Genomic DNA, 27,731 nt, shown 5'->3' on the forward strand with positions numbered 1-27,731 from the left:
CATGTTTCATTCATCTTTAATGACACTGATTTGAACCAACAGATGGTGCATTAGTTACCACACGGACTGCTTCATTGTTCATAATTTAAAATATTTTCAGTTTCACTTTGTTGTCTGCAGGGTATTTGTTTAGACCTTAACTATTCTGGAGGACAGGCTCATCATTTTAAACCAGACAAAGGTTTAAATTTTATGTTTTTGCCTCAGCCTCTCATATAGCTGATTACGTTGTCGCAATGGACTCACAGCATGCAGTCTAACCTTGTTTTTTTAGTGAAAAAATAAAATAAATTGTATCTCCAGATCTGATCCAGTGTTATACTTAATACAGGAAAAGAAGGTCCAGTCAAAAAAGAGCACAGAGATCCAGACTCAAATCCAAATTAAAAATGTTTAGAAAGAGTCAAATAACATACATCTCCTGTCTCAAGAGTATAGCATCTAAATCAGTGGTCATAAATAGTGGTAACTAAAGAAGATGAAGGAAAAAAATCAGCAGCTGAGTTTGATGATAAGGTTTTGTATGTCATCCGTCAATGAAAAGATGACTCAAAAATCAAAATAAAACCGTATGTGCATTAGAAAACTTAAGCCACACATCAAAGTTCTGTCCTCAAAATGGCCAATAAAATAAATGAAAAACTACTGTTCCCTTTGACAATCCTAAAATCCCACTGTAAAAGATTTTGATAATGCAAGGCAAAGCCCTGCAAACATACTGTTTTATATTTGCGGTGTTCCTCAGGGCTCTAGTCTAGGACACCTGCATTTTTCAGACAATCACAGCCACATTTCATAAGCGATCCCATGTTTATCCAAACCTGGTGTCACAGTGTTTGTTGTGTTACAAAGTAAATGACGATACAATTATGTTTCATGCAAGGAACTGTGAAAAGTTCTCAAAACATTATTTTTTTCAAAAACCGATGACAATACACAACATAAAATATTTTGACATTCATACAGTACATCCATGACTTACTTCTCATTTTCAAATACTAACACACTGCTTTGTGTTTCGTTTGAGTTCAGCAAAAATGTAAATAATTGAGTAATAACAAATCAAAACAAATTGGTAAGTTAAGTAATTTTGGGTGTATAATCTAACATCTCAAACATTTTAGATTGTGCATCATTTAGCACAAGGTTATGAGTCGGGGGAAAACCAAATTCTCTCTTTTAACTTAACAGTTGTTTAATTTGTTTAATGTAAATTTGTTATTGAGATCATTGAACATAACTGGCACTGTTTTCAACTGCACAAACAAATCATTTGGTATCATAGCCATAGCTGTCTTTGTATTTCAGTGCTCATTTCTGATCATGTTGTATTACATTTTGGTGTGTAGATAGACATTTAGCAATCATTCAACCATATCTTTCCCAAATAGGATATCTGGGGAGTTGGGGCAGAGGAAGGGGGAAGAATCTTTATGCAGCATTAACCTCAAACCTTCTGGGTAAAGTTCTCGGGGAAAACACCTTTGACTGAAATATCTTTATGCTGCATCCAGTGAGACTCCTTCACACCCATGAGCCAGCCATCATCCTGTAGAGAGGCAGAATACAAACTTATAGTTTCTTTGCAAAAATCTTGACAATTTCATGATAAACAATTAACTATTAAGTCAGTTAAGTTTTAAATTTAAATAACACTGAAAACACTTTTTGTCTGCCTTTCATTAAATTCATTAATGAACTCAAAGGCAGTTGCCTAATTTTGCCTTTAAAGCTAGTGTCCCATTGGGCCTTAGTATCTAGTAACACATGAATGAATGTAGTAGGACTGCAGCTAACAATTATTTTCATTATCTGTTAATCTGTTATTTTGTGTATAAAATGTCAGAAAACAGTGAAAAATGTTGATCACTGTTTCCCAAACCCAAAGATGACATCCTCAAGTATCTTGTTTTGTCTACAACCCTGAGATATTCAGTTTACTGTCACAGAGGACTAAAGAAACCAGAACACATTTATTTTTCTGGTTTTGACACAGAATCGATTATCAAAATAGTGGGTGATTAATTTTCTGTCAATCAACAACATCAATTAATGGACAGATTGTTGCAGTTTTAGTAGTTAAATTTGAATTGACACCATCTTCATGGGAGCTAAGTAATCTAAGCCAATTTCTGCGTCAAGTTCAGTTCTCTTGAAAGTTCTTGAATGAAATGTGTGAACTTGTTAGCAACCAAGCTAGCTAGCTTGGTTGCTAACAGTTAAGTTAGGATGTTATACATAGTTTTTATGTACTTCTGTTTTACTGATTCAATTTTGTACATGTGCATTTCAGGCATTTAGCTAATTCTCTTAAACAGATGGATCTACAGGGAGAGCAGCATTAGGATGAGGATTAATTTCAAGATCAAAACAATTAAAAACAACCACCTAATGTTTGTGGAACTGAATAAAAGTTACAAACACATACAGAAGATATAGAGGAGTGGATATTTTTCATTTGAGATAAGTCAAACACATAGATCTTTAAACAATAATTCCACCTAAATGTAAATACAAATATACACAAGTTTGACTGACAGTGAACCAAAGTGTTTGTAACTGACCTGTTCATCTGGGTTATCAAAGGCCACAACCAGCAAAATATCTCCCATCTTCAGCTCCAGCTCATCACCATCAGTGGAAGCATAATCATGTATTGCTTTTACCTAAGTAGAATTATTAAAGTAGAATATAGACAAAATAAAAGTTTTAATTGAATATGGAACCTGTATATGAGTTCTGTAAAACAAGAAAGTGCATATCATTATTAAAAACCAGTGTATTTATATAATGACTGCTCCGAGTCTCACCTTGTAGATGAATCCTGGAGGGAGTTCGCCATCGGAGCCATTGGTCACCGCACTCTGTGCCAAGAAATAAGCAGAAAAAGTCCAGGTGTATTATTAAGAAAGTCCAATAATACGGTCAACGTAGCTGGCAAGATGTATAATGAAAGTCTGAAGCATTAAAAAGAAAAAAGAACGAAAAGATCGGAAAGGAAGTGGGATTTTTGTGACTTTCACCCAAATTTGAGAGATCCTTGAATCCCAGGGTTTACCCTGAGCTCTATTCATGACCCCACTGAGGTCCGGCCTTCCTCCCTCTCCACCCGACTCTACCTGGGCCTCTCCATCATCGCTCCAGCCACCCTGTCCCACTTGGGTGCCGTCATCGTCCCAGTTGGGCTCGGTGTATGACTGAGCGGCACAGACGGCGTCATCGCTCCAGCTCTCCTGACCCTGAGCCGTCTCTGCATCGTCCCAGCTGGGCTGAGTGTAGCTCTGGGAGTTGCTTTCCTGGTAATCCCAGCCACCCTGAGCCTCTTCTGGGTACTGGTCTTCATCAGGCTGGGGTTCCTGCTCTGCAGCGGTCTGCTCTCGCTACAAGGTTAGGGGGTTGTGGAGCAGCGTGGTGGGTTTGGAGGCGGGAGGAAGGGTAAGTGGACGGATGGGAGGAGGATGTATTGGTGAAAGCCAGAAGAGCAGTTGGGTTGTAATAATGGTCACGACCCGGGGTTGTGTTGGGTATCAAAGCCAAAGGAAGGAGTTTTGATAAAAAAAAGATGCAGTCCATAAAATGAAATAACCACAAAAAATAAAATTTAAGAGGCGTTTTCTCCTTTAAGGCTGTAAAACAGATAAACCCATTCTTACCCATGAGTCCCATGATGGCGCCTTCCGGAGGGCAGTAAGAGACAAGAAATCCAGTAAAGTGAAAATATGCAAAAAGACTTTGTCAAAGACTTTATCCTCACATCAAATATTCACGAAGCACACATGAATTCACTGTGTGTTACAGTCAATATCATTCATCAAGTTATCTATAGATTAATTACATACTTTCTACCATATTTTGTCAAGTTTAAGAAACATCTGGACTTCACAAATCTGCACAACTGTTTGACATCAGACTTGAGATTTACACATACAGTATTTATTTCTATACTTGTTTGTATTCTAGATTTTTTAAACATTTTTAAGTATGAGGGCAGTAAAATTTAAAGCTTTAACTCTTGAATACCAAATCAATGAGAGAGACATTTATCCTTTAGCTTTGTGTGAAATGTGTGCTCACTCGCTGCTGCTTAAAAAACAGTTTTTGCAGAGATAGTAATGTGTGAGTGAGATTTTACTTTCATTTTATCTGTTTTTTTCAAAATTAGTATTGATAGGATGCTCTTGCACTTCCCTGTTTTGTGATTTAGTCTAATAAAGTACAAATTGACATAAAAACCTTAACTAGTACGGCCTTTAGCTGCAGAAAATCTGCAGTTAAGTTGAACTTTAATTAATATGAATATATTTCAAAACAAATGTGACATAGTGTCAAAGCATTCAGAACAAATCCACACATAATTTAATTACACAGATATAATGACTGAAACCAACACTGAGGCGTTAAAGTACCAAAATGAAAGCTGAGAAGTGTTTTACCACCAATTATCTGCTAGTTGCACTGTTTTATAACACTGTGACACACTGTATATGTGCACGATGATAAAATAGTGCATGGTTGAAAAAAATCCAAAAGTCAATCACCACAAAAGCTAAATTCAGCCAAAGATTCCCGAAGAAAGACACCAAAAACACACCGCAGCACCAGATAAATGCATTTTAAAGCTGTAAAGACAGACGGTTGCTCCTCTATTAGGGTCTTTTTGGTTATATACCTTATCAATCACCATCATCTATCAGTCTGATCAACCTATTAGTATCAAGAAACATGCAAAGTGAGGTTGAATGAGCATGCGTGTACAAAGCCATGCAAGGGATGTGTTTAAATTAGAATATACAAAAAGTAGACACACACACACACACACACACACAGAGTAATATATTTCCTCAGCTCCGGACAGCAGCGACTGTGTTTACACAGAGTCTAAAATGTGATCGTAACATACATAAACAGTTTCACAATGAACAGCTAGAAAAACTTGGACAACATTCCCACAATAATATCTCAAAGTAATATAACACTATCGATTTGGTACAATTCATTTTGTCATTAATAACCAAAAGTTCATACAGAGTTTAAGATGATGAACTCCAGTTTAAACCTCAGAATAAATAAAAAAATAGAAGTGGAATTATCCAAAAAGATGGCAAACACAACAAAATGATGCATCCTGTTGTTCTAAAATCATATTTGGCTTTTAACACATTTTACTTTGCTGTAGTTCTACTTCCTGTGACGATGCAGAATAAAGTGAAGGTGGGAGCTGCTGCAGGATAAAAGCTTTCTGAAGATATAAAGTTCAGTCCCTTCTCATATGTTTTGCACACTCTCTTAAATTTAAATACAAACCTGAAACTTTGAGCCTAAAATACGGAGATCAGTATCTTTTGTTCCTGCAAGAGTTTTTGTTTAAAAACTTTCAACCCTCTTTGGTTTTGTGAGGTTCAGAGTGAACTGAAGCATAATTAACAGCTCTTTAAACTCAGTGTAAACACAGTCTTCAACCCTTCAGCTCTGACAGAACTCCGCCGACCTTTGACCTCAACAAAGCGAGCGCACCCACCTCGGGAGCTGGAAATGTGACGGGCTGTAATACCTCCAGATCCCAATCCAGCAGGCTCACCCCTGACCAGGGCTCACACTGCCTCACACACACACACACACACATAGACACACTTAGGTTAAGAGGAACACTGTAGATGTGAAGCGTCACGTTCAGCAAACTGGAGCTTTTAGATCTGCAAACATTTCTCTGCGTGAGCTACTCTGCAAGCAAAAATAAACTCAGCGGTTCATTTAAACTTCAGTGGATGTAACCGACAGTTTGTTCTGGCTGAATAAAGTTAACAAAGACCAACAGGTTCGGAGGATTGAGCGCTAAGCAAGCTGTCACCTTGCTCACATTTGTCTGCTGAAGTGTTTTTGTATATTTACAGATGTTTTTTGCTCTTCTTTTCATCAAATTTGTGTTCTTTCACCTCTTCGACTCACCTCTAAAATTCACTTCTGTCTAAAAAAAACTGGAAAAGCATCTTACCAGCAACAATTTACTGGAAATTCAGATACAATTTGCACTGAATTTAGATGGAAACTTACAGTAGCTAGCATCTCACACTTGCTCTCAGGTTGTCTTCAAGGTTGTTGTTTTTAGGGTGTGATGGTTTATATCATTCTTGACTTATATAATTCTACATTAATCTATTTGTAACGTGTTCTGTCTTGTTTGTCTGTAACTCTCTGCTAGTCACAGCGAGACTTTCCTCGTTACATACAGCTGAATAAAAGGAAATAAAACAAACATACTAGCCAACATTGACTGGTAAGATCAGCTCTGCAAATATATTAATCGAGTTGACTTTTCCTATTCAAACCAGCCTGTAGTTGTTTAGAGATGTTACTAAACAGAAATTCCTCTTGGTTTTCTTGTATTTTTGTCCCTCTGCAGAAGATCTCATCTCTCATGCAGACGTATCTTTTTAAATCTTTATTAAAGCTTTATTATGTGGTTGTAGTACAGTCAGTCTGACCTGCGGTGTTGTGGCAGCGGATTCTGTGTTATCGTCAGCTGCTGAGGCCTCGTCCGCATACACGTCGGCAGGCTGCTGCCTCTGGTCTGGGGACGGCGTCAGTCTGGGCGGAGGCCGGCTGGGAGGAGGCCCGGGCCTCTGCACCGCCAGCAGGGGTTAAACAAAAAAAAAAAAACAACACACGTGCACGCATGCAGAAGCAGTGAGGGAGACAGAGACGTGTTAGTACACACAACAGGACGGATGGTGCAGTTTTTCATTGTTATTCAGCTTCGTTTGAAGTGTAGTGAAGCCTTCAATCCATCATCAGTTTCTTCTTCTTCTTCTTGTATCTTTATTTGGGTGCTTTGTATCTACGCAACAAAGCTCAAGTTTTCATTCTCATGTTGTAACTTCATCACCAAGATTTGACTTTGTTTATACATTCACATGGACATTTTTTTTTTTTACCTTTGCTGGTGAGCTGGCCGCCTCGCTGTGGTTGGCTTCCTCGCTGAGAAGAAACAGACAGAAGAAGACATAAATGAAGAGTGATTAAGAGCAGGAAAACAGGCAGGGAGAAAGAGAGACAGAGAGGGACAAATAAAGAGATGAGACACAAAGAATGAGTGTAAGTAATAAAAGAGAGTGAGGAAAAGAGGATCAGTTCTCAGTTGTGGCCACACGAGGGCGACAATAAGCTTCTGGAGGATTCAGAGCTAAACATGCATCTAAAAAAATGTTGTTTTCAAGTATTAAAACCTCAAACAACAAAAACATGAAACAGGCAGTGTCACTCCAACACAACAGCTAGAAAAACCAGAATACAGAAAACTGTTTTTGCTTTCTGTTAAATGCCTGCAGATTAATTCACAAAACAAAAATCATGCTCTTTAGATAAAAAGGAAGCATGACGATCGTGCACACTCGGCCGGCGTGCTGCAGGTTTTTACCTCTTCGCAGCATCTCCTGTCTTGGCTGCTGCAGTACCATCTTTTCTGCAGTAGGGGGCGGTGTGAGGGACATTTGTTCACTCATTTGTTCTGCACTTAAGTCTTTAAAATCTACAATGTGTCAATGAAAACTCTGTTGGGTTTCACTTACTTCAGCTGCCGCTGCTCTTCCAGTTTGGTCATGATGTCGTTCAGGTTTTGGCTGAGCTGAAGAGACACGAGCAGCAGATCAATATTACTGGCTGATCAATATATCGACTAATCAATCTGTCAGTTCTACTGGTTTAATCAATCACACATGTACAATGACTCACCTTGCTCATTTCTCTGTGGAACTTCTCCTGATGACCTGCCATGCCCTGGAATGTGTTAACATAGACGCCAACACGACTGCAATAAGGATAATAATACATGATAATACATGATGTTAATTAATAGAAACATGGACATAGGTTTTATATACATTCTGTACAATTATACACACATACATATATAAAAATATACATATCTTCATATACCTACACTACACTGAACACTTCTGTATATCATGAATCATCATTAACGTCTTCCACTTCCTGTTTTTGAGAAAAAAACACCTAAAATGACGAATTAATGATAGAAAGTAAAGCTTTGAAAGTTTCTTGTATATCTTCGAGGCGTTACAGACACAGAGCAGCTGTGAACTATGTTATAAATACATTTAAAAATCTGTAAATCAGCACTTACCAAACCAACATAACACTTTTCCTGTTTTTTTCCTCATAATTTCAACCAAATTGCACCTAAAATTACTCAGGTAATTAGTATAGAAAAGTGTCTGACCTGTCCCACAGTGATGGAAGCTCGTCTTGTAACTCCACGTTCATCTCCTCGAAAATCTTCTGAGCTCGGCCCAGCTCCTCCTCCGCCTGCACACACACACACACACACACACACACACACACACACAATGAATATTTATATATCTTTATATATCTTTGTGTGTCTGCAACACAAAATACTTAAAGATTCCCTCCAGACATGTTTTAAGAAATGTTTGAATAATAATTTTGTGTCCAATGTGGTTTTTCCAAAGAAAAATCAATTAAAACCTCGTTAGTGATTCTTAAAATGACGCCTCCTCCTTCTAACTCATTAAAAACCCAGAATCTATGAACATGTAAATGTGTAAGTCCAATACTGGACCACGATTGGCTCCAAACTAGTTGTGATGTCACAAATCCTGCTCATAACTTAGATTTTTAATGAGCTCAGAGAAGCAGATGAATGTGAAACAAACTCTGCACAGAGAGGAGAGCAACATTTCTGAGTGGAGGGAAGCTTTAAGTTTGGTTTTTCATGATCACACGTACATGCAGACGAACACATACAGGGTTTAATAACTACAGGAAATGAAGTCTGCATAAATGATGCAAATCAAACTAAGGGTGTTTCTGTCAAATGTGAGGGTTTCTAATGACACAACAGGAATGTAAACAATAGTTTTTGAATGGGGATCAAATTATAGTTAAGCTCTCTACACACGATCAGCAGCAGCATGAAGCATCGCAGCTTTCAGCCAATGAGATAACAGATCCGCAGTGTTGACAGACTGAAGACTAAAGAGCCCAATCAGAGCATCAAACCAGAGCAAACATCATAAAAGTAGACCCTTTTTTTTCTTCTTCTTTGTTTTGGAGATGGAGTTCCAACATCTGCATGTTGGACAGACAATACATATATAAGACAGATCTTATAGATAAGTTGATTTCTAATGTTTGGTTTTCCATATTTTCTGTGGCCTGGTGCACATCTGCCTCTGATCCTGTGTGGAGAGCCTGTGGAGGACCAGGTTTACAGGTTTGGGGTGAGGAGGTGAGTCAGTGATGAACCAGAGTTTCACCTGGTTGTAGGAGAGGTTAGTCTGAGCCACCTGGTGGGCTGATATCAAACCCTGAGCCCAGCTGGGAGCCGCCTTCTCCAACAGGGCTGTCGGCTAACCACACACACCATGCAAGAGAGAGAGAGAAGAAGAAGAAGAAGAAGAAGAAGAGAGACAAAAGGAGGTGGAGAAGACGGAAAGCAAATAAAAACAGTTCAAAACAAACGCAAACATGTTCATTAGTATTTAGTAAGTGAGAGAAAACACACTTTTAACAGCCAGTTTTACTTCATTAAGGATTAATTAAACAAATTGTAGTGATGCAGTAAATTGCATTGTTTGACTTAAGGTGGTTTGAATCGTCCATGCATCAATAATCGCTACTAGAGAGTGAATAATACCACCTTAAGTCAAAAACTCCTTTTAAAAACATTAAAAAACTTCAGTATAAGCACAAAACATATTTACACACCGCACTTACTTGCTGTCTTGAGCATTCACTCACACACACACACACACACACACACACACACACACACACACACACAGAGATGGTTACCTTGGCGATCTTGGCCTCGTCCTTCTTCTTGCCTTTCTGTAAGGAGGCGAAGTGATGCCTGGCGCTGTCAAAGTCCACCATCTTCCGCTCGCGCTTCGCTATACGAGCCTGTTGGAGAGGTCAGTTAATTAGAGCAGCATTAATTTATAATGTAAAAACACGTCAATCAGTCTCACCATTCATCACCATGAACATTTTGACTAAATCCGCTGCTGGAAATACTCACTACAGCACCAAACGTGGATTCATCCGCCGCTGAAAATAGTCACCAACAAATGCACTATTTCCTCCTTTTTGTTTTTCTTTTTTTTAAATTACTGCACAGAGACCAGCTGTTTTAGGAAATTACTCCCAGATAGCATCCGGATGTGGGCAACTTCAGGCAATGATGCGGCACTACTGGACTTCCTCTGGCCCACATGTAAAATAGCAAATATAAACCAAATATCCCAAAACAAATGTAGGCCACCTTTGGCCAAGATCTGGCACAGTCAACAATAGTTAATGTGGGTGTAAACCAAAAGTGACTCACATTTGATGTAGCCAATGTGGCCCGGTTATCTTAAAACATACCTGGGCCAAGTTTTGACAAGGATACTGCACAGTCACCACTGGCTGTCAGAGTGTGAACCCACATTTGAAATGGTGAATATGCCCCAAATATTGGTATTGGGCTGCTTTAGTTAAAGATGCGGCACAATTAGTACCTGCTAATCTGGATGTGAGCCTGAAGTGGCCCACATATGATGTAGCCAATGTGGCCCAGTCATCTTATAACATATCTGGGCCAGTTTTGGCCAAGATACAACACAGTCAGCACTGGTACATCTCGAGGCTAAGTCCTTACCACAGCGACACTACCATCAGCCAAAAGGCTTTAAACTAAGCTGCACAATAATCTGTTTATTTTAGGGTTTTTTTTGTTTGTTTGTTTTTTGATTTTTTTTTAACGTGCTCCTAAAATGGCAAACAGGAAGTGGACCACACAAGTGCCATCATTCCATGCAGTACGCGTGTCGGATCTGGGCCACAGCAATTCTGCTATGTGGGACAACGCTGTGATTCAGGTCTGGTTCAGGTTTAGGGAGGGATCACAGTTTGGACACCTGAGCTGTTTGGTCTCCTGCAGCAAAGACTAATTTTTGCCTTTTTGCCATCATGCTAACTGCTAACTATCTAGCCAGGTGAGGAAGTCACCTGAACAGCATCACTTCCCTGTGGTCATAATTACAACGGCCACTAGATGGCGTAAAATGTTGTTTTTGTCAGCCTGAATTTTAGACCTGTACTATTGTTTTTCTTGTGAGGACAAGCAGGACAATATTTTACTCATTTTTTATTTTATTTATTATCATTATTTACCTTTTTCTTAAATTCATCATTGTTTTCTTTTTCTCTGTTGGTGCAGCTTAAAGTCTCTCTGTATATTGTATATTTTTATTGTATGACATATATACTGTTTATTATAAATTTATGATTTTAATTGTTATATTTTGTATGTCCTCTCATGTAGAGAGTTGTGTTTTCCACGTTCCAATCATTGAAAGCACAATAAAAACTGCTAAAAAAAAAACTTTTCTCCAACATTAAATACATACATACTAATAAAAAAGATAAAACTATTGACTAAACAGGCACAGAGCTGCCTGCTGCTGGATTTTCACACACAGACACAGAGAACAGAGACGTACACACCTTAATCTCAGGAAACTGAGCCAGGTACGTGTCCATGCAGGTCAAAGATTTGTCCGTGAGGTTCTGGTGGTAATCTAACCACAGAGTGTCTGTGTCCTGCAACACACACACACACACAAACAAACAAACAAACAACACATTTTACAAAATAATATTCTTCTTCTCACTAAAATCAGGCATCTCTTTCTATTTTCACACTGCGATGCTGCTTCTACATCAGTCCAGAACTGCTGCAGACTGTTTTCTGTTGTTTTTTTATGCAATTTCTGCCTTTTTTGCAGGTTAAAATGAGTTTTAAGCACCAAGTTAAAAAAAGAAGGGCTGTTTTTTGTGTATTTTCACTAATAAATGAACTGATGCTTGATGCTTGCTTTAAAACATCTGCAGTCCAGCAGTGTGAAAGTGATCTGATGTCTCATCTATAATAAAGTCTGATCTAAAACCAAACCGAACATGTCTGCTTCCTCTACTGCAGAGCTGAACCAGTGTTTCCCACATGCAGCCAAAAATATAAGCAATAACCACCGAAATAACTCCTTTGTTTGTTTGTTTGCTCCGTCTTTCCACCTAAAGACGACAGCTGCATGGCTCTGACCAAAAACAGAGTCAGTGAGCACTTTATATATGAATTCAAATGCATGTTTTACATTCCTTTGTGCTGTTTTAGGGATTCAAAATGCTCCGGAAAAATATTTAGAGACAGGAAACAGATATTTGAGACTTTCTCTGCACATGTAGCTTCAAAACCAGGGAACATTTTGGAGCTTCTGATTTATAAAACTGCAATCGTGGCTCTTTTTCTCAGAAATATATTGAAACCTCTCGGATGTTTTGCCATGAAATGTTGTACAGATGGTTAGTTTAGTACTGTGGGAAACACTGGATGCTTTCTGCATTTACCTCCAAGTTAATGTCCATCTCCTTCTCTATCAACTCCTTCAGGGTGGAAGGAGAGAAGCATGCAGTTAAGAAAAAGAAAGTGTGTTAGCAGTTAGAAAAAGAAGGAAAAGACACTCAAGAATGAGAGAATGAGTGAGAGTCCCTGATGTAGATGATGCATTTTAGTCCATTTTATTCATTTATTTAACATTATTTGTTTAGCTGATTCATTTGTGGAAGAAAATGTTTATTATTTCATTAGAAAAAAGCTTTTATAACAATAATATGAACGTTATTCTTTATTTTTCTAGACTGAAGTTTGAAAATGGGACATGAGAGTATCTAAGTATATAGTATATCTAGTATAATTTATATATATTATGTGAATGGATTCTCACTCATTTCAAGCTGAGAATAGCTGAGGTGAAAGCGGAGACACAGTAACGTAAAGAAGTTAAGATGAAGACTTGTTTAACCGTCAGCCTTACATATGAATATGCTGTTCGGTGTTCACACTCACCTCCGCCAAGGCGTCTATCTCCTCTTTGCCAAACCATTCGGGTTCGTACATGTCAGCCAGACAGTCCTGCAGCCGCCGCGACGCGTCGTGCATCGCTGAAACACAAACACACAATGTTTCTCTCTCTGTATTTTCTGCTGATGGTGTTATCTTACAGATCTATCTGTAGTGGACACATGTAATATCTCTTTGTGTACATATATGTATTTCATTTATTTATTTAGTGAGTCTTTTAGATCTGTATGCTCTCATGGATGATCCAAGACTAATGACCCTTCAGGGACAATGAAGGTTCTTGTATCTTATCACAGAGTTAGTTCTTACCTTCTTAATGATTTGTTGGTTTGGAATCAACTGGGAAACATTGTCAAAGCAGCAAATAACAACATTTCATTTGTCTTGTCTTCATTCTCCTTGTTGCTTGCTCGTCTTCAGTTGTCGTATTGTGCTTTTATTATGTTCATGTTTAATGTTTTTGCATCTTTATGTTCCTCTTGTGTGACAATTAAGGTCTAAACTACACTGAACTAACTGAGCTGTCACTTTGTGTTAGATTTAAAGGGTAATGGTATTTTTCTTGTGTCAACAAACTTCATGAAAAGACCAAAACTGTGTTAGTATGTCTTTCCTAAGACTGCTGGCCAGTTTTTAGGAAACGTTACTGAAACATGAGGAAATAGAGCATTTGTTGGGGACTATTTTTGGAGGCGGATTAATCCACATTTGGTGCTCCAGTGAGTATTTCTGGCAGCATGTGGGAAGGAACATGTCACCCACAGAACCATCTGAGGAGTCGTCCTTGGAAACTGTTTTGGAAAAGGGGGCAGGAACTTCCAAAAAATACTTGGCAGGTGATTGGATGAACCATCCGTCTATCACCGTCTTACCTTGTGAGGCAGCTGAGTTTCACCAGATCACGAGGTCACGCGAGAATCCTCATAACTTGAAGCCTGATAAAATGGATTCTGGTGTGATGTTGTGATCTTGTGAAACCCAGTGTAGCGAGTTTTTAAGAGTTTTTGGACAATAACGGAGGTCTACAGCAGAGAATAAAGATGTATAAGATATAAAAATAAAAAGGAGTAACTACACCCAGGCTGAAAGTGCTGCCAGTGCTGCCATCTAGTGGTGACTCCTGCATCCCATTATTGCCATGAATCGAATCAATATATCAGAACTGAACAGTACATTAAACACACCGTGCTCGCTTACTTTTCACTGCTGCCAGGTAGGCTTTCAGGTCTTTCTGCAGTTTGGTGCCTTCACCCTGAAAGATCAAAGCATCCAGTGAGGAAGATGAGCGTTTGAGAGGGAGAATAAAAGACTAAATCACCAGGAGGGATAATGAATAAAAATAATAACAATGGAGGAGAAGATAGAGTATTGAAAACTAGAAGTAAGCCTTGAAAAATGTCCGAAAAGTGAGAAAAATTGGAAATATTTGACTTGTTGCCTCATTTCCTGTCAGCTCTCTCTAATAAAACCCCAAAATATACTTTAACTAGAAGAGATGTGTACAGTCAAGATGGTTTATTCATCTTGTATTGTGCTTAACTTTAGTGGATCGTAACATATCTGGTATGCAATTAATCTGCAGATGCTCCGGTTCAAGATGACACCAAACTTTTCTTTGGATGTCAGTTTTTGAGCCATGACAGGTCAAAAAAGGCTGCAACAGTAGATAAGTCTTGTTTTTAGCCTAGCAAGTTGCTGGAAATGCCTTTTCTATGTCGTAATACATATCATAAAATGGCCAGGAATGGTGTTATCAAATTGGTTTTTCAAAAATGGTAAATCACCGCAACCATGAAACGTCTTTGAGCGTAAAGTCATAAATGTGCACAGAAAATATAACACTGATGAGTCCAGTAGTGTTTGAGATTAGCTGCAGACAGATACACACACAACCAAACGTCTGGCGGAGATTATAGTTAAAATATTTTAACATATTACAGAGAAACAATCGTTCAGTTATGTGTGAACCAGCTGCATTAAAAAAAGCTGAATGTCTTCAATCTTTTCACTGATTTCTTGACTTGCTTCAAGAAGAATTAAATGGAATTAAAGACACAAATCAAGATTAAAACTGTGTGATGAAGATGAGAACGACTGACCATCTGCTTGTTGAAGTTGGCCACCATCTCCTCAAACACAACATCTCTGGTCTCGTCTGCTTTGCCGAGTTTCTGCAAAACCTGCAGAGGAGAAAAGTAACCGTGAATGTGAGATTTCACTCCACAAAAGCTTCAGTTGAACATTTTTATTACGTCACACACCTGAAAGTGAAAAGAACAATCCGACTTTTGAGGAAATCCCGTTGGAAGCCATAAGAAGATAAGTTTTATCTCTGTTCTCCTGTCATTCATGGAGCTTTGTTCAGATCTATAACTGGAGGCATGTATCTGTCTATTTTCAGCCTGTCAAAGCCGTGTGTCTCCCCGACGTCTGCGGTTAACACCAGCTGTGTGTGTGTGTGTGTGTGTGTGTGAGATCTTCAGATATGAAACTAAATCCCTTAATTTTAAAATGATAAAAAGGTTTTTTTTTACAGGATTTTAAGGGAGCAATAAATGGATACATTTATAGATTGAAATAAGTAATTTTTATGAATTTACCCATTAATCATGATAAAATCAAGCTATTTTTAATTGGATTGTAAGGGGACAATTAATGGAATGAAATAAATTAAGATATTTTTTATAGATTACTTGCATTGTTTAAAGAGTATTTAAGGGAAGAAAAAAACTTAAAATGGACCAAAAACCACCTTGAATGTATACCTTAATTGGCCATAATTTACCAATTAAGGTGAAAAATGAGTAGAAAAATTTTCAGGGTAAATTAAGAAGTAATTGATGGTATTTTAAGGGATTCTTGTTTCACTGTGATAGAGGTCAATAATCAAAGCCTCAGTATGACAAGAGAAATCCAGGATTAACAAAATGTTTGTCAGTGAAAACCTCATGACATGAAAATGATCCTGACTTTAACTGGATGCATTTTCTTGTTGGGTTTTTTTTTGTGCATCTAATCTGATGCAAAAACAGGAAAAGTTCACGGAGGAGCAGGTCGTCCTTCAACATATTGGAAAGCATGAAAATCAAACTGGAGATACAACGTTGTCACTGAAATCCAGTTAACTGAGAGCGAGTTTCAGCTCAGGTTGAATCAGATAAAGAGATAAATAAAGAAACTTTCTACTGCAGCAACACGACTGTGAAGATTTATCGTTTATCACTGAACAACAGCTCAACAGAGTTTGATGGAAATCCATAAAGATCTGTGTGATGAGTAAACAAACATGAGGCGACTGATGATAATAATAATATTTCACATGGATATTTGTTGATGAATGAAACCAGCTGACACTAAAAAGCAGCATTTTTACCACCTGCTGCAGTTTGACTATCAGCTGATATAGATTAATGTTCCACCTGAACGTCATTGATTTGTTGTTTTTGTTATTGGTTTGGTCCAGTGATTGATTGGTCCAGACCAGAGGATGAAGGTGTGATCAATCCCAGTCTGGGTTCAACTGAGAGGACGTAAAATCACCTGAGTTGTTTACCTGTTTTTAGCTTAATGTTCATGTTTTTCATTGTGATGTGATTCATATTTTCACAGATGATGGAAAATGTTTTAGTCCCCAAAAAATAACAAACTAGAAATTCAAGGTTTTCATATTTTGGAATTATATTTTAAAATAATGACAAAACAATTCACTTTTTCAAAATTTGCAGTTTTCTTTTACCGCAATTTTATCATTTTAACTTTTTTTATTTAAATTTGTGTTTTTTAGTTTTTTAGATTTTTAAAAATAAAAATAATAATAATAAAATACTTTATTCAAATAGCACTTTTCAAAAACAATTTAACAAAGTGCTTCACCGACATAAATTACAATACAATTCAATACAATCAAGAAATTGAAATAAATAATTAAAATCTTTTGAAAATATGTATTTTAATTTACATATTTTAAAACTTATTTTATAGTTATTTTCTTTATTAGTAGTTTATTATTAATTAAGTTTTATTATTTTCATACATTTTTCTTTTTTGAAGGTTTTACTTTCTATATTTTTTATTTCCATGTTATTTATTTTAATTTCCTTTATATTTTCTAAAATTAAATTGTACTTTAATAGTGGATTTTTTTTTTTAATCACATATAATTATTTTTTATTTTATTGCTGCTGTATTTCTATTTTTGAGGATTACACTAGTCTGCCTGTATTGAGCAGATTTATTCTGTACTTCAGTTGTCAGATCTGAATATTTTAAATTGTTTTGGCATCAATTTAAAGTTCAGTTCCACATGATATTTAATCTTTATTAATTATGACATGTGTTTACTTCACTGAAGTTAAAACGAGCGGCGTGGACTCGCCAAGTGACGGAGGGATAAAGAGAAAGAGAAAGAAATTGAGATTTTGTTGTTAGTCAGACAAGGTCAGTGGCTAATCTGATCAGATGACTGACTGCGAGCACATGGACGAGCCGCCATCGCCACCACCTGCCGCCCTAATCCTGTGACAGATACACAAACCAGCAGCAACACCACGGCGGGGACTTCCCCACTGCTGCCACACACACACACACACCTGCTCGCTGCCAGAGTGTCATCAGACTGAAATATCTCAACAACTACTTGATGGATCACCATGAAATTTAGTGCAGACGTTCATGCTGCCCGGAGGATGAATCCTACTGACTGTGACGATCCTCTGACTTTTCCTTTAGTGCCACTGTGAGGTCAAAGTCTTCATTTATTCTGTCAAATATCTCAACAATTATTGAACTTATAGCCGTGAGATTCGGTTCATGTTCCTCACTCGATTCAAAATACCATAACAAAAGCTGCAATTTGAGCAAATACACACAAAGAGAATCTAAAAATACAAATATGACGATGTTAGAAAGAGTTAAAATACATGAGGATTAATGGTAGTCGCCAACAATATCCAACAGCACCACAGAGGCACTTGTGAAGGTTCATTTATCAGTTATTTATCAAGGTAAAGTGAACATTTATTGGTGTAAATAAAACCAAACTTTCCTGCATTAGTTTGCCTGAAACATATTCCTGATGGTGTTACGTTAAAGCAGTCGGTTGTTCATCATCTTATGTGCTTTTTTTTTTGAGGGATCTTTGTGTTTTGTCAATAATTTCCGGGCTGTTAACAACAACTTGTAGTCGGTTCTTGTTGGATCCAGATGAAAATACTTTCAATAAAAGAGGAATAAAATATTTGCTGCTGAGCATTTGACACAATAACATCTGTATTTTCACAAAATCTGGCATCTGTCAAGTTTTTGCAGGTCTGGACAATTTTAACACTTAACTCACGAGTGTAAAAACTGTCCAGATCTTGTAATTGACATTTCATACAGAAGCCATCGGCAGGTCTCTAAAACGTACCATGTGTATTCACTCAAACCTGACAGATATCAAACCAGATTCGGTCGAGTTTTGAGTGAGCTGTGGATGTGTTTGTCCCACAATGCAACAGAAACAAACAAGGGAGAAACTGCAAAAGTAGACGGCAGCTTTATTCGCCTCGTAGTGTTCAGTCTGCTAGAAACAGCAGGAAGAAAATCAGCATAAGACGAGTTGTTTCAGTTTAGTTTGAGATGAGTAGTCGGCTTCATTTGTTCCAAAAACATGATAGTGTGATATATACTGTATTTATTATGTACTGTATAGAGTTGGTTTGCAGTATGGATTTGGAAAAAAGTGTTTAGTCTTGTTAATGTCTGTTTCAGGTGACCTCAAAAGGAAAGACGTCAACATTTTAAAGGCTTTTTCACATTATTGAAGGCAGATTTAGACAAATACTGACTGTTTTATTTAAAGTTTACATGACATTTGTGCAAAAAGTCACAAAGCTGACAGTTTAAACATCATGTATGAGGTCAGACTTTTGCATTTTTGTGCACATGTACTGCAAAACTCCTCAAAAATACATTAACTTAGTGCAGCTTATTTAACGACTTAAGTGAAATATAGTCAACAGACAGACAGACATAATAAATGTCATTATTATTATTGATTGAGTTCAGGTTGCAAACTGAATACCTTCGCTGATAATTTGATCAGTTGTATCTATTAAAATCTGGAGCTATTTTTGGACGTCGCAGCTGGTGCATCCTCTGCATTCATTGTATGCAAGTCAAATGTTTCACGGTGCATTCAGGTGACCCTCGTAAAGCCTGGAAATATCAAGTGAGATCATGCTAAATATTACTTATTCTGTAAAGTGAGGTATACAGGAACATGTTCGAGTGTGTGTGTGTGTGTGTGTGTGTGTGTTCAGAGCCGCCTGTCACCCACTGGTGTGCAATTTCAACCTCCCAAAAATACACCCAGCACACACACACACACACACACACACACACACACACACACACACACACACACACACACACACACACACACAGTTTGTGGGGTATTAAGAGCGATGAGGAAGAGGCCCAGGAGGGGGCTATAGATAGATACACCCTCCCTACACACACACACACACACACACACACACTCATACGTGAGCCCCACCCACAGCAGTGAGGCATGCTGGGAGTCCTGGGAGGGAGGGAGGGACAGGTGTGACAGTGGAGCTTCAAGGTTTAATAAGTTTGGATCCAAATTACAATACTAATGTTTAAGAGTTGTAAAAATAGTCATATTTGAGCTTTTAAAACAGATTTTTTTTAAAGACTGTGTTGAGCTATAACAGAATATTGTGAATAAGAATGTATTTGTATTTTCATGTATTTGGATAATTAATAAGCTTTTTGTGCTTTTTATTCTATAAGTTTTGATGTTTCCATGTGATGCTACTTTCTACATTTCAGAGGGAAATATTGTACTTTCTACTCCACTACATTTATTTGACAGCTTTAGTTACTTTTCAGATGAAGATTTGACACAATGGATAATATAACAAGCTTTTAAAATACAACACATTGTTAAAGATGAAACCAGTGGTTTCCAACCTTTTTGGCTTTTGATGTCTTACAAAAAGCAGTGTGTAGTCGGGGTCACATTTCACATGTCTATGAGTTGTTAACAGCTCCACCAAATAGTGATTTTTCCCTCTAAACTTCTCACATGCTTTCATTTCAATAAATGTTCAAATGATCCAATATTTCAGCAAAAATCAAAGATTAGAGGAAAAGTCCAAAAACTGAAAACAGATTTGTGTATCAGAACTTTGTTTTTTCTTCTTTCCTCTCCCATTAATCATCTCTCGACCCCTCAGATTTATCTGCTGACCCTTTGGAGGGGCCCGACCCCTAGGTTGGGAACCACTGGACTAAACTAGCTAACTGTATATAAAGTAGTGTAAACTAGCTCCACCTCCAGCAGCTACAACAGTAACATGCTGCTCTAACACTGATGCTTCACTATTAATAATCTAATGATGTCATATATAATAATATATCAGTCAGAGGGACCAAACCACTACTTTTACTGCAACACTTTAACTACATCAAGCTCATAATACTTATGTACTTTTACTGCAATACTTTAACTACATCAAGCTCATAATACTTATGTACTTTTACTGCAATACTTTAACTACATCAAGCTCATAATACTTATGTACTTTTACTGCAATACTTTAACTACATCAAGCTCATAATACTTATGTACTTTTACTGCAATACTTTAACTACATTAAGCTCATAATACTTATGTACTTTTACTGCAATACTTTAACTACATCAAGCTCATAATACTTATGTACTTTTACTGCAATACTTTAACTACATCAAGCTCATAATACTTATGTACTTTTACTGCAATACTTTAACTACATCAAGCTCATAATACTTATGTACTTTTACTGCAATACTTTAACTACATCAAGCTCATAATACTTATGTACTTTTACTGCAATACTTTAACTACATCAAGCTCATAATACTTATGTACTTTTACTGCAATACTTTAACTACATCAAGCTCATAATACTTATGTACTTTTACTGCAATACTTTAACTACATCAAGCTCATAATACTTATGTACTTTTACTGCAATACTTTAACTACATCAAGCTCATAATACTTATGTACTTTTACTGCAATACTTTAACTACATTAAGCTCATAATACTTATGTACTTTTACTGCAATACTTTAACTACATCAAGCTCATAATACTTATGTACTTTTACTGTAGGAGGATTTTTCATTTCTTCCTCGATCCAAACTCTGAACTGCCTTTAATCTTGTACTATATTAGTGATATTTTGATGTTGGTATTAGACAATAATACCCAGAAACTGCAGTATTAGTAAGATAGCTAATGATTACTTTCATTATTAGTTAATCTGTTGATATCCTGATATGTACATCTATATAACCTGATCTGCACTTCCTCTGCTATCCAACTTTGAAGATGATTCAGTTAGAGGTCATATTAGCTCAAAAATACAAAACATATATGAGAATATTTACTGAACTTCTCTAAAAGTGTATAATAATAGGATAGGAGCAGTTTGGGGAAACATTTTGGGTAAAAGTGTAACTTAAGGCAGGAGGTGAGGTGAAGGGGGGGGTCAGGTGGGGTTTTTTGTGGAGTTGAGGAGGAGGAGGGTGAGACCTTTGGGTGCTGGGAAGGGAGAGGTAAGTGTCATGGGGTCCTGCCTCTTTGACTCCCAGCACCACACCGGGTCTCCAACTGCTTTCTAAAGGGCATCCACCCTCCCCTTCCTCCTCCTCCTCCTCCTCCTCCTCCTCCTCCTCCTCCTCTATCGCCTCACTCATCCGGATTCCAATGGGAGGAATGTTCCCAGCATGCTCTCCGATACAACTGACTGATTCACAAGCGGGTGACATTACATCACTATGACAACCACGGCGGCAACCGGACGAGGCTGCTCTGAATCAAATTATTACTCAAAGTGAAATTAAAGACGTCTGCATGTTCTGACTCTGAACTTCATCATCAGGTTGTGACTCAAAGCATTCAATGACAACAAAAAGATGCTTCCTAAGGTGTCAAATACTTGTTTGGTGTTCGCTCCTCTTCCTCCTGCACTTTTCTGACGTCAGAATTCGGACTGTTCTGTCACTTTTCACGTGAACAAAGCTGCAGCTGTTTGTAAAACTTCTGACTTAACTAACAAGTCGTCCAAATTAAACAACGAACACCAGAACGACACGTAGAAGTTATTTCTGATCTGACGACATCATCCGTCTGTGTCTTCATGAGATGTGATGTAAGTTTAGGATCATAGTTTTGGGGTTAAAATGAATATTTTCTTAGAGTTAGGGGACGGTTGCGATCTTGAATTGTGGTGGAAAACAGGAACCAAACAACCCGACCTTCCCTACGTGGAATCTGTCGCTCTGTAATAACGTCACCAGATTTCCTCCTTTACTCTCGTCATAATTACTACTGCAACCAGGAGCACATGTTGTTTTGGGGTAGTTTTCATGGGAGGACAGTCTCAACTAGTTTGTTTTGAACATACTCTGGATTTAAGCACAGCACAGCTGTAATAGATGGACGACAAAATGACGTCTAAAATACAGCTGAAGCTAATACGAGTCTTTAAAGTCTCATATTAGCTTTGTTTAAACTTTAGAGGTTAAAACAGAACAAGAACTGTGGATTTTAACCTCCGAGATCTTTTTACAGCCAGTCTGAGCAGCAGGTATGATTACAGCCACCAACACATATACAGGCATGTGAGTACTGTATCCTGTAAAGTCATGAGTTTGGATCACAGCACACAACAGACTGTCAACCTGTTAACAGTACAAACCTACCAGTAGTCTTTACAGGTGATTTTAACATCACTGCTGGTTGTTTTTGGTCATTTTCTGTAGCTTACTTTAACTTTTTTTAAATTTCTGCACACATGTCACACGTGACATCACTGCTACCTGAGATGTCACATGTTTGTCTCAGGTTCAGAGCTCTCACTCCTAAAAGTTGACCAGACTTTGTAGTGAAAATGTTCACACTATAAAGAAATAACAGCAGAAAAAGCCAGAATTTGGTGGAAAGGAATAATATTAGTAGATAAATAATCATTTTTCACATAAAAAGTCATAAAATAAGTAGAATAAAGTCTTAATACTGATACGTCATGATATTTTAGGAGAGTCATGAAGCTCACAGGTTAGTAAACAGGAGCACGCTCAGTGCAGATTGATGACATCATCTTCCAAAGTCTTCCTGCTTACAGGAAAGACGCTAAAAAAGTGACTGTGAGTCGGATGAGATGCAGGTTTGGAGGGTTGGAGGGTTGGAGGGCGGCGAGCCAGCAGACAGACAGCTGAAGCCGACTGAAGCTCCCCTCCTCCACCTCCGCCGGGCCGTCACTAGGAGGAAGATGATACTCTGACCTTCCTCTTTACTCCGAGCGCTCCGGCTGAGAGGCTCAGTATCGCTGCAAGTTTGTCAGACTGGCTATCTGTGTTAAAATCACAAGTTTCTATATTCTGCAGCTGCGTTTTCCTCAAGATAAACGTCCATGAAAGAGCAGAAAAACATTCATTTCAAGAATTTCAAGGCTGAAGCCAGAAATGTAGAAATACTGAAGTCCAAATAACTCGCTCCAGTAACCAACCAAACTCTTAAAAACGTTGGAGTATCTAAGAAAAAAAATCACATTTTGAAAATGTTATTGATCTATTTAACTCTTAAATTATATTTTCTGTTGCTCTTATCTCCCCACATTATGGTATGTTGCCAGCAAAATACTAAATCTCTTCATTTTTATTTAAATGAATTTAAAAAATCAGCCTTAAATAGCTCAACCTCTTCTTTATGTCATAAATCCCACAAATTTCCAGAAATATTTCCAAAAACATGATGACGGTGTCCTAAATTGTCTAAAATCTCCCTACATTATGATACCTTGCCAAGTTTTATGTAATTCTTGTGTAAAATACAAAATCTATTTCATTTTCATTTAATGTTAGACTAAAATTTGCTGGTTTTTTGCCTAAAAATTGTCAAATTTAGCCAAATATTGTTATACTGAGCCTTAAAAAGCTCTGCATGTATAACTGCAGGATGTAAACTTCTCTTTATGTCTTTATAAACCTCCCAAATATCCAGAATGACTCTTTAAAATACCTCTGACCTCTTTTTTCCAGAACCAAGTAACTCTTCTCTGACTTACATACAGTCTTTTTTCCTGCCTGGTTACTATTTTCTTTCCTTCGTTGTCGGCAGCACCGAACGGATCAAACTCTCTGATTCACCACATCTGAAAAACTGAGTCAGAAATTCCCAGAATTCCTCCTGAAAACCTGCTTCACTCCTCATGTCGGTGTCATTTTCCCACATTATTAACTATCATGTGAACGCAGGATGCATATTTTTGCTGCTCATGTTAAGACATTAGGAACGTTCATTCAACAGCTGCTGTTCAAAATCCATTCAGCAGCAGGACGACACACCAACAAAAATAAAATTAACATAATCTGAGACTCAATGACAACATTCACAGTTTATAAAGTTATATTTATCTGTAACTCATCACTACAATCCTAAAAACTCAACATTATCTTTAAGGAATAGTCAGAGTGAAAGAAGAAGACGGAGACAGCACGTGGTTAGCTTAGCTTAGCTTAGCTTAGCTAGCTTAGCATAAAGACTGGAAGCAGGGGGAAACAGCTAGCCTAGCTCTGTCCACAGTTTAAAAATACACCTACTAACACCTCTAAAAATCACTGATTAACACCTTCTTGTCTCGTCTTGTCACCTTCGTCTTTGTTTAATCTAAAACAACAATTTGTGAGTTACGTGCTGGAACTATTTCTGGCTAAACAACAGTCGGTGAAGCTTCCTGAAGTCTTAGATAGTAAACAAAGAAGAAAAATCAAAATGCTGCTTTTAATGGGTGTTAATTATTTTCTGTGTTAAAATCAAACTTCTCCACAATCTATACAGATGGATTTCCTCAAGATTAACATTCATGAAAGAGCCGAAGTCCAGTCACCAACCAAACTCTTTATAACTTTAAGAATATTTAAGAAAAATCACAATTTTAACATTTTATTTGTCTATTTACATATTAAATCACATTTTCTGTTAATTGTATCTCCCTACATAATTAAGTATTATGTAATTCTGGTGGAAAATGCAATTTTTTATCTAATTCTGGACTAAATTTAGCTGTTTTTTTACCTTAAAAACACTCCAACACACTACACATTGTCATTTCATGCATCGTTATTGTGAAAAATATCGATTAAAGCCTCTATAACAACTAAATAAAAGTATAAAATGACTTGAAAAGAAGGAGATTCTGGAGGAAAAAGACGCCCGCTGGTGAGTCTGAACGTCTAATACACTGTAGTTGTTTTGAAATGAAGCAGTTGAATATGTGCAGCTGCCACCAGGAGCTGATATTCATCTGAGGAGTGTCGAGGAAGAGGAGGGTTAGAGTTACCAGTTTGATCCCTGCTGCCTGTCAAGGCTCCATAAACAGCCACGTGTCTTTCTGACCACACAGCACAAAGACAAGCGAACTAAAAACAATAAATATATAATTTAACTGCCAGAGACTCAGCAGACGACTGACTGACAGCGTGAGGTGATTAGAGGGTAAAACCTCGGCAGGCTTAAGCAACAAGAGTGATTAGGACAGACAATAATAACTCAGTCGCAGAGAGCTGGACGCACACGCTCGATCAGGTTGCATTTGGTCATTTTTAGGGCTCCTTTCATACTCAAATACTGCATGCTGTCCTACATTTACACTCTTAAACTCACAGGTTAGTTTGCAAATAAAGAGTCTTCTTTTAAAGTGGCATAAAGACGGTTGTAATCAGAGAAAAAACCTCATTTCAGCTCAATAACAAGCTGTATTTCACACATTATCTGCAGCGTTTTCTCCTGTTCTTTCTCCTTTATTTCTTGCTTTCCTTCCTCTGCTTCTCCGACTGTTTTGAAAGCATAAAAATAGTCTCAACTGTATGAGGATTTCACATATATTTACTTTGGACACCTGCTGGTATAATTTAACAATAATCTAAGTAAAAGTTTGAAAGTTGAAAGCAGGATTTTGACATGAAATTGAATATTTTGATGGATTTGAGGACGTTTTCTTGCAGTATTGTAGTTAATAGTTAAAACTTTACTTTCCTTTGCTTCCCAGACTGACCAGAAATCATAAAAAAATCACCCAAAAATGGAGACATGGTTTTCACACAGCAGCCAAATTAAACTCGACTCTTCTTCAATATGTATACTTTAGCGGTGGATACGCTTTGAAACTTTAAAAAAAACAGGACTTTTGACTATTTCAATGGATTTCAGGACTTTTTTCTTGCAGTATTTTAGAAGTTAATACATTCAGTAGAAAACACAGAGGAGCTACTTCACCTTCTTTCCTTTGCTTCCGAAAATGATCTGAAGACAAAAATGGCAACGCGGTTTTCACCCAGCAGCCAAATCAAACAGTACTTTCACTTTTGATAATAATACTTGAAACTGAGTATTTTTAGATGGATTTGAGGACTTGTTCTCTGACTTTAGATGCTACAGAAGTATTAAGAAGCAGTAAAACATATGATATGGAGGCTCTACTTGTCGCCCTCCAGTGGAAACACTCAGACACAAACCGGCAGCTGGTTGCAGGTTCGGCGTCTTGCTCAAGGACACTTCAGCTTCACACTGAGTCTGATATCAAACTATGATACAAGAATCCCTTAAAATACAATTAATTCATCTTTAATTTACCCCTGAACGCCTCAGTTTAGATTAAAGTGTCCTGAGAGAGGTCAATTAATTCATTTAAAGCTGAAAAAGTAGAATTTAAGGGGCAAAAATGAATCTTTGAGGGTAGAAGTTTGTGCTGGTTGGTTAATTTTAAGGAGATTTTAAATTGTGCATAAAAGTCCATTAAAAAGAGCAATTAATTAGTGAGACTTTCTTCTTGGTTACACATGTATTCAATATCCCTTAATGATCAATTTAACGTTTCTAAAGGGGATTTTATTTAAGGGATGTTAAATGTTACAGACCTCACATTTGGAGTTCAGGTAAATGTTAATCTACATTTTAAGGGGATTTTTACTCCTTAAAACTATGAATAAAAGCCATTAAAACGTCTTCATGTGTTCTAGTGTCATGTCTAGGTGAAAAGTTAAGGGATTGGGTTTCACAGTGACAGAGGAGGACACGGTGTCCCGCTGCCATGCGAGCTGATCAAGCTGAATGAAAACTTCGCTCCGTACCTTCTCCTGCGCTCTGGTGAGCCTCTTCTGGACGTTGATGGCCAGTTTCCCGGCGGTGACCCCTTTCCCTATCTCGGCCATGTCTGCGCGGTGTGCAGGGCTCCCCGGCGGTGTCAGGACCAGCGACGAAGAGGAGAGGACGGAGGGGAGAAATGTCGTCGAGAGAGAGGAGGAGGAGGAGGAGGAGGAGGAGGAGGGGTGGTGGTGGAGGGGGGGGGAGAGGAAGGTGAAGGAGAGAGAGCCTCCGGTGCGTAAAACCCACTCCGGAGGGCGACTTGGCTCGCTGCGCGTAACTCTAATCCCGGTGACAACTTCTTAAAGGTGCAATGCGTAATTTAATCCGGTTTATGCGTAACAAAACAAAAAAAACAAACAACAAAAAGCAGGTGGAGTTTGGACGAAGAGCAGACGCGCAGATGCGGATATCGTCCGGTTCTCGGCTCTCACTCTTAATTGATGGAGCCTTGAGCTGGATATGGAGAGATATTAGGTTTCCTTCTCATGCTCTTAAAGGCGCAGCAGAAGCGTCCCTGTTGTTATTATTAGCCGACAACTGTTGCATACATGCAACTGGTGTGTCGCTGCTTTTTACGCACGG

At 37.8% G+C, this 27,731-nt stretch overlaps 1 protein-coding gene across 2 annotated transcripts; it reads right to left on the bottom strand.

The window, feature by feature from the left end:
- Positions 1–27,578, bottom strand: bin1b (bridging integrator 1b). Of its 2 annotated transcripts, XM_067582689.1 has the most exons (17): positions 27,134–27,578; positions 15,043–15,123; positions 14,141–14,195; positions 12,929–13,023; positions 11,530–11,625; positions 9,835–9,942; positions 8,237–8,322; positions 7,729–7,804; positions 7,566–7,621; positions 7,415–7,459; positions 6,933–6,975; positions 6,483–6,620; positions 3,654–3,674; positions 3,120–3,380; positions 2,811–2,864; positions 2,565–2,666; positions 1–1,549 (listed from the first exon to the last, which is right to left on the bottom strand). In XM_067582689.1, exons 1-17 carry the CDS (start codon positions 27,212–27,214, stop codon positions 1,448–1,450), a joined length of 1,500 nt encoding a protein of 499 aa, XP_067438790.1. In that variant the 5' UTR covers positions 27,215–27,578; the 3' UTR covers positions 1–1,447. The 2 variants fall into 2 exon arrangements, with proteins under 2 accessions (XP_067438790.1, XP_067438789.1); XM_067582688.1 differs by lacking the exons at positions 3,120–3,380; positions 3,654–3,674; positions 6,483–6,620.
- Between the last annotated feature and the right edge of the window lie 153 nt (positions 27,579–27,731).

The sequence above is a fragment of the Thunnus thynnus genome, chromosome 24, assembly GCF_963924715.1.
Source record: "Thunnus thynnus chromosome 24, fThuThy2.1, whole genome shotgun sequence".
Taxonomy (NCBI): domain Eukaryota; kingdom Metazoa; phylum Chordata; class Actinopteri; order Scombriformes; family Scombridae; genus Thunnus; species Thunnus thynnus.